This window comes from Myotis davidii, unplaced genomic scaffold, assembly GCF_000327345.1.
Source record: "Myotis davidii unplaced genomic scaffold, ASM32734v1 scaffold741, whole genome shotgun sequence".
NCBI lineage: Eukaryota > Metazoa > Chordata > Mammalia > Chiroptera > Vespertilionidae > Myotis > Myotis davidii.
Genome location: NW_006291250.1, coordinates 306,623 through 313,854, shown reverse-complemented (window position 1 = coordinate 313,854; position 7,232 = coordinate 306,623). Strand labels below are relative to the sequence as shown.

At 57.5% G+C, this 7,232-nt stretch overlaps 1 protein-coding gene across 1 annotated transcript in view; it reads right to left on the bottom strand.

Moving 5' to 3' along the window:
- Nucleotides 1-5,641: 5,641 nt before the first annotated feature.
- The window catches only part of FOXA3 (forkhead box A3), a 4,498-nt gene continuing 2,907 nt past the window's right edge, over nucleotides 5,642-7,232 (bottom strand). The window contains exon 2 of the mRNA XM_015564395.1: nucleotides 5,642-6,926. Coding sequence (XP_015419881.1) covers nucleotides 6,408-6,926 — 519 coding nt within the window. The 3' untranslated portion in view covers nucleotides 5,642-6,407. The remainder of the gene's footprint in view (nucleotides 6,927-7,232) is intronic.

The following is a 7,232-nucleotide window of genomic DNA, read 5'->3' as shown; positions in this document are numbered from 1 at the left end:
ACACGCGAACTCATTTTTTTGGTTGATTTTTCTTTGTTAAATGACATTTAAATACATAAAATAAATATCAGAAATAGAAGTCTTTGTTTTACTATGGTTGCAAAGATCAAAAAATTTCTATACGTGACACGGCACCAGAGTTAAGTCAGGGCTTTTCAGAATGCTGACACGCCGAGCTCAGAAGGTTCGCCGTCACTGCTGCAGGCCGTGGCAAGGACTTTGGGTTTTGTCTTGAACAGGCAGAGGGTCTCCAGCACCGAGAGAAGGGATGGAGCACGTGAGACAGAAATGGCAAAGCATCGGTGGGCTGGACAGCAGCTCGTTTATCTGTGTCCAGGGCTCAACAGAGGACCTAGCACGGACGCTCAATGGCAGAGGAGGACCCAAACCGGCAGAGAAGAAAGTCAGAGTGACGTTAGGTTGAACGGACAGACTCCCTGGGGACGCCCAGGACAGCACACACACAGTAGCCCAGCTGAGAAGTCCCGCTTCTTCCAGAGCCCTCCCCACCCGGAAAGCTTCCCCGGAGCTGGAAAAATCCCCCAGGCCCCCCTGCCCGCCTCACCCGTGGCGTGCCCACTCACACCTCAGGCAGGCCAAGGCCCTTGGTTGGTTCCACGTGGCCAGTGCAGCTATGGCAAGGGGGGGAGTCATCAGAGTGAGGTTAGAGGGACAATGAGGGAGCATCGGGGGGCCCTGTAGGCCAGTGATGGCGAACCTATGACACGCGTGTCAGAGGTGACACGCGAACTCATTTTTTTGGTTGATTTTTCTTTGTTAAATGACATTTAAATACATAAAATAAATATCAGAAATAGAAGTCTTTGTTTTACTATGGTTGCAAAGATCAAAAAATTTCTATACGTGACACGGCACCAGAGTTAAGTCAGGGTTTTTCAAAGTACTGACACACTAAGTTCAAAAGGTTCGCCATCACTGGTCTAGTGAGATCTTGTGATAAATGTAAAGATTAACTTACAGTGTAGCAAATTAAGTTGGAGGAGTGGCTTTTCTGGAGGTAGGTGTGTCACACTTGTCTAAAGTCTTTTTTTCCACCATACTTAATCTAAATGAAGCTACGGAAAACATTTTAAGATTGCCCCTATGAGAAACTGTGGCCTTTTCTATCTGAACCATTTGGGCAGAAAAGGGAAAGTAATTTCAAAGGGTGCCATTAGACTGTCCATATTTCACTGACTCAACCATGAGTCTAAGTCATTGAGTCTCATTTTCAGAAAATGGTGATACAGATGGTTGGGCAGCAGCAGCAACACAAAGGCCCCAGTGTCTGCCCTTCTGCCCCCGGGTGCAGATATAAATACTACGTGCATATACCTCTATATATGTGTGTGTGTATATATATACACATATCCCAGTGGGCTGGGGGCCACACACTGCCCTGAGGGGCCTGGGCAGGCAGACGTCTGCTCCTGTGCTGGCTGGCGGCTCGGAGACAGAGGAATAGAGGCCGGGACTGAGAGGCCGGGACTGAGAGGCTGGGACTGAGAGGGACGGCGACAGGAGAGAGAAACTTACAAAGTATAAGGGGAGAGAGGCCGAGAGGGACCCAGGGTGTGACTGGCAGAGCAAGAGGCTGGCCCAAGTGGAGACGAGAACTGAGGCGTCACTGGGAAGACAGAAAAGTGAGAAGGACAGTGACAGAATGCAGACAACGGTCATTCTAGGGAAAGGCACAGCCAGAGAAACCCAGGTGAGAGGATTAGGGACAGAGAGGCCAGCAGATCCCCAGAGAGGCACGCACACAGGAGCAGACAGACAGACAGGACGGGGCCAAGGCTGGGGCTTGGGGAGCCTGGTGAGTAAGGGTGGGGGAAGGGCAGGGCACATGTCCAGTTCGGGGGCACCGGCAGTGCGGTCCAGCCCAGTCCAGGGCAGGCTGAGGGGCAGGGCGGAGGTGAGGGAGGTGGCCCTTGGCTTCCGGATCTTGCTGTTTACCTGGGGCAGGCACTGCAAACAGGCGTCCGGCCCGGCCCATGGAGGGTGGGATGGGGTGGGCCCCAGCTCTGGCACCAGCGGGCCCGACACGCCCACCTGTGGCCTGGGCGGTGAGTAACGCGGCGACACCTGGGTAGATGGTGACACATAGAGGGACAGACACAGTGACACACAGAGACAGATATAGGCAGACCCAGAGGGTCAGAGACATAAACAGACCCACAGGCCCCAGTGACAAAGACGCACTGTAACAGGCACACAAAAGACAAGGACAGGACAGGGACACACGCATACAGCGTGACACAGACACCGCAACACCTACAGAAACCCACCGACAGACACTGACACACACACATGCAGGCACACACAACGCACGCTAACATGGCGACCAGAGACACATCACAGTTAACATACAACTCCCTAGGCACAATGACCCAGCCTGACAGCAGGATACATGCATGACACCCGGCAACACACTGACACGGACGTGCACGTACGCACTCGTAAACTGCCCGGACTGCTACCTTCCAGAGCCCCCCTGCAGCCGGTTGTGGCGGGGGTGCCTAGGAGAGGGCTGGGGACCCCAGGGCCCCCCTGGCTGCTGTTGCCCCTCCCAGGCTCTGGAACAGCTTGGCGGTCAGGGGCATTGACTCTGCCAGACTGTCTGGGTTCAAGTCTAGCTCCCCCACTCATACTACCTGTGTGGCTGGAGTAAGTCCATCACCTCTTCCCACCTCAATTCCACCGACAGTAACAGGTTCACAGGACGCCTGGCATGGTAAACCCTAAACCCTCCTGCCTATTCCTATTGCCTTGGTCATCTCCTGTCTTCTGATGCAGATGGCTCCCGGCCCACCGCAGGGACCCACCCTGGCCCTGTTTCCCCCCAGGGACCCCTCCTATGGACCGTGTCACCTCAGGCCCACAAACTGTGTCCAGGTCCCTGTGTCCCCAGGCTCCTCTGTGTCCCCACGGCCACCCCTCCATCCCCGATCCCTGGCGTCCTCCTGTCTGTCCATGCGTCCCACGTCTGGCCATGGTACTTTTCCACGCTGGACAGCAGCCGGCTGTCCCTGGGGTGGGGGTCACACCTGCCCACGCCAGCCGAGCTGGTGGCCACGAGACACCCTGACGGATGGCCCCACCCTCCGCCCAGGACCCTACAACAACACCCGCCTCTCCGGCCACCTGAGGTCCCCGCAGGGGCGGCCTGAGGCCCGAGCCTGGGGACAGGAAGCCCCAGGCCTGGCCGCCCTGAAAGCTTCTTTCAGCCCGGGCCTCCTCCCGCTGCCACCGACTCCTCCTGCGGAATAATATTTGGGCTGTTGGCCGGGGGGCGGGGGCCAGATCCGGAGGCCGCCTGGGAGAAGCCAGAAACCGCAGGGCTTCCTGCCTCAGGCCGGCAGACTCTGGGAGAGACCCCCAGGCCCGAGGGAGGGGGGCAGGCGCCCGGGGAGACTGAGGGCCTTTCTCTCGGCCCCAGTTGTTTTTTCCAGGAACCAGGAGGAATTCCCCAGCCTGCCCAGGACAGCGAGGCTGGAGGGACGGCTGACAGGGAGCCAGCACGGCAGGGGGCGGGGGTGACACGCAGCCGGCAGGGCGGGCACAGTGACAGAAATAGAGGGCCTGGCCTGTGCGAGGTGGCAGGTAGGAGCGGAAACTCAGGGAGCGGGAGAGGGAGACCAGAGGAGGAGAGAGGCCAGAGATCCAAAGAAGGAGTCGGGGGGAGGTGGACCCCAAGAGAGAAAAGGAAGTCCCCTAGAAAGAAAAGGAAAGGCCCAGAGGCCCAGAGGGAGGGACAGAGGTAAAGCCATGAGAGAATGAGAGAGAGAGAGAGAGAGAGATGTGTGTGTATAGGGAGCAAGGCAGATGACATGAGAGACAGATGTAGAGAATGAGCGAACATTTTCAAAAAAAAACAAGGGGCCCTGGCCGGTTTGGCTCAGTGGATAGAGCGTCGGCCTGCGGACTCAAGGGTCCCAGGTTCGATTCCGGTCAAGGGCATGTACCTTGGTTGTGAGCACATCCCTGGTGGGGAGTGTGCAGGAGGCAGCTGATCGATGTTTCTCTCTCATCAATGTTTCTAACTCTCTGTCCCTCTCCCTTCCTTTCTGTAAAAAACCAATAAAATAAAAAAATAAAAAAAACAAGGGGCAAAGATAAAGCCACAGAGGGAAGGTTAGGGACCAAGGGACAGAGAGAGATGACATTAAGAGACAGAGCTGGACACAGGCACTGGGAGAGACGTCTCGCACACTCACGGGTAAATAGACAGCCTTTGGTCTTTGAATGGACACGTGGACGAGGGATAGAGCCCATGACCAGGGAAGACAAATGTGAACTAAGGAAAACACCATCCAGACAACCATGCCCCCCTGCTCCTGGCTGGCTGCGTGACCCCAGTCCCGTCCCCCCCGACCCCGGGCCTGTTGCTCCCCTGTGAAGTCAGGGCTGTGCAGTGCACAGCGGTGTGTCTGAGAGCCACGTCCGCAGAACATCTGAGTGACAGATGTCAGCCTCGGAGCCGAGGCAGAGCCTGGAGGAACCGACACCGGTCCCAGGGCCAGAGGCCCCCAGAGGCTCTCAGTGGTCGAGGGAGGACCCAGCCCCACCCCCACACACCCGCCTGCAGAAGTGACAGACACGCACCAGGGCCGGGCGACCCTCCATACAACGGTGACAGGCGCACAGCCGACAGTCAAAATATGTAAACATAAGCGGCCTCTCTTGTCAACAGACAGACGCCGACACAAATACACAGGAAGCTCGATGACGGGCGCACCTGCAACACAGCACGGTCACACACTCCTTAGCCCAGCGATGGCGAACCTTTTGAGCTCGGCGTGCCAGCATTCTGAAAAACCCTAACTTAACTCTGGTGCCGTGTCACATACAGAAATTTTTTGATCTTTGCAACCATAGTAAAACAAAGACTTATATTTCTGATATTTATTTTATATATTTAAATGCCATTTAACAAAGAAAAATCAACCAAAAAAATGAGTTCACGTGTCACCTCTGACACGCGTGTCATAGGTTCGTCATCACTGCCTTAGACCATGGGTACGCAGACAAACGGACACACAGAGACACACACCTAACAGTGAGACCCAGAGAGCCACATACAGCATACGGACACGCACGCAAGAGTCTGGTATCCTAAGGCACCCACAGTAAGCACACACCCAGAGTAGGAACAGACATACAAACACCATGAGACAGAAACAGTGGTTAACAACACCCTATGGAACCTCAACAGACATGATGGTGACCCAGAGGCCTCACGCACAGACACGCACAGGCTCCCACACACACAGTCTCTTTCAGTTAACACCGTGTCTGTCCCTGCTCCTCCGCCACAGCTTAACCCAAAATTGAGCAGCCCCAGGGCCTCAGAGTTGGAGGTGAGGTGTGTGTCTGCGGAGAGGGGGTGGGGAGATGGCCTTGGTCACTGCACGGCCACCTCCCCCTGCTGCCCTGGCCCCGCTGCTGCGGGGGCTGCTATCTGTGAGCAAACTGTCCTTGGGGTCAGGGACAGCCAAGAGCCAAAGATCAGGTCGATGCCTCCCCAGCCCCTCCCCCAGAGGCAGCCAGCTCCCGGGGGCAGGAAGGAGAGGGGACGGGGAAAGAGCAGTTCGGGTGTTCAAGTTCCACGGGGCCCACCCACCAAGGAAGAGACGTTCCGGAAGAGGCAGAAACGGTGCCTTTAATGTTCACACACAGCCAGTACCCCACTTCCCAGGCAAGAACCAGACTTCAGTAGAAATTCCCCACACCCTCGCGTCCTTTCCGGTTTCTCCTGAACCAGAGGGGCCATGGGCTCCAGAGAAAACCAGGGCCTGTTCCTGTCTCCATCCCCCGCTCACCGAAGAGACAGTGATGGCAGGGCCAACACAGGGGCTGTGGCGGCCGTCATGGCGCACACTGGTACATCGATGTGTCAGCCAGCCACGACGGGGGCCATCAGAGTACCCAGTGGGCCCAGACAGGTGTTACGTGGGATGGTGGCCAACTTGGCACCTGCTATGCCAAGAAGTCCACCAAAAAGAAGTGATCACGGTGCCCAACGGGCCAAAGAAATTGCAATTGAAACAGCATCACCGTCGCAACCAAAGGGTCAGCCACGGGGATGCCCATCACAGTGTCCAAAGGGCCAACCACGAGGTCATCCCCAGGGCGGCCATCAGAGCACCCAAGGGGCCAACCAACAATGTCAGTCGCGTGGAGGCCTTCACAGCGCCCCACGGCCCACCACGATGTCCAAGGCAGTTATCACAGTGCCCAATGGATTGACGTGATGCCCGCAGAAGCGGCAGTCACCACAGTGAGTCACAAACCAACCGAGACGTCAATTGGGGGGGACCGGCCAAGTGTCACCAGGAGGATCAGGCCGCACAGCCTGATGGTAGGAGCCACAGGCATACCCCACCCGCCATGCTCCCACGCCCCTGCTAGGATGCGTTCAGCAGAGAGCGGGAATACAGGCCCTGGTAGTAGACCCCAGGCTCCCCACCCTCTGCCCCGTAGCCTCCAAACCCCACGTCCAATTTGGGAGGCGCCGGCGTCTGTTCCGACATCAGGTTGTTGATGGAGAAAGGGTGGTTGAAGTTGTAGGGAGCATCCAGCTTCAGCTCCCCTGGGAGCTCCAGGCCGGTGAAGTAGGGTGTGGAGGAGGAGGGTGAGCCACAGTCTAGAGCCCCCACATCTTCCCCACCCTGGGCCTCCGGCTCGGGGGGCGGAGGCTGGGGCTGCGGCGGAGAGGTGACCGTGGCGGCCGGGGTGGCGGTGGACGCGGCAGACCCTGCACTGTTCCTGGTGGCAGAGGTCCCGCTGCCCGCTTTCTTCACCTTCTCCTCCAGCTTGAAGCGCTTCTGGCGGCGCAGGTAGCAGCCGTTCTCAAACATGTTTCCTGAGCTGGGGTGCAGGGCCCAGTAGGAGCCCTTGCCTGGCTTGTCCGGGGAGCGCGCCACCTTGACGAAGCAGTCGTTGAAGGACAGCGAGTGGCGGATGGAGTTCTGCCAGCGCTGCTGGTTCTCCCGGTAGTAGGGGAAGAGGTCCATGATCCACTGGTAGATCTCGCTCAGGGTCAGCATCTTGCCGGGCGCCTGCTGGATGGCCATGGTGATGAGCGAGATGTAGGAATACGGCGGCTTGGCATGGGCCAGGGACCGCCGGTACCCTTTGGGCATCTCTTTCCCGTGCACCAGCCCTGGGCCTGGGCCCCCGTACCCTGAGCTGCTGCCTCCACCACTGCTGGCACCCAGGCCTGGGAAGGT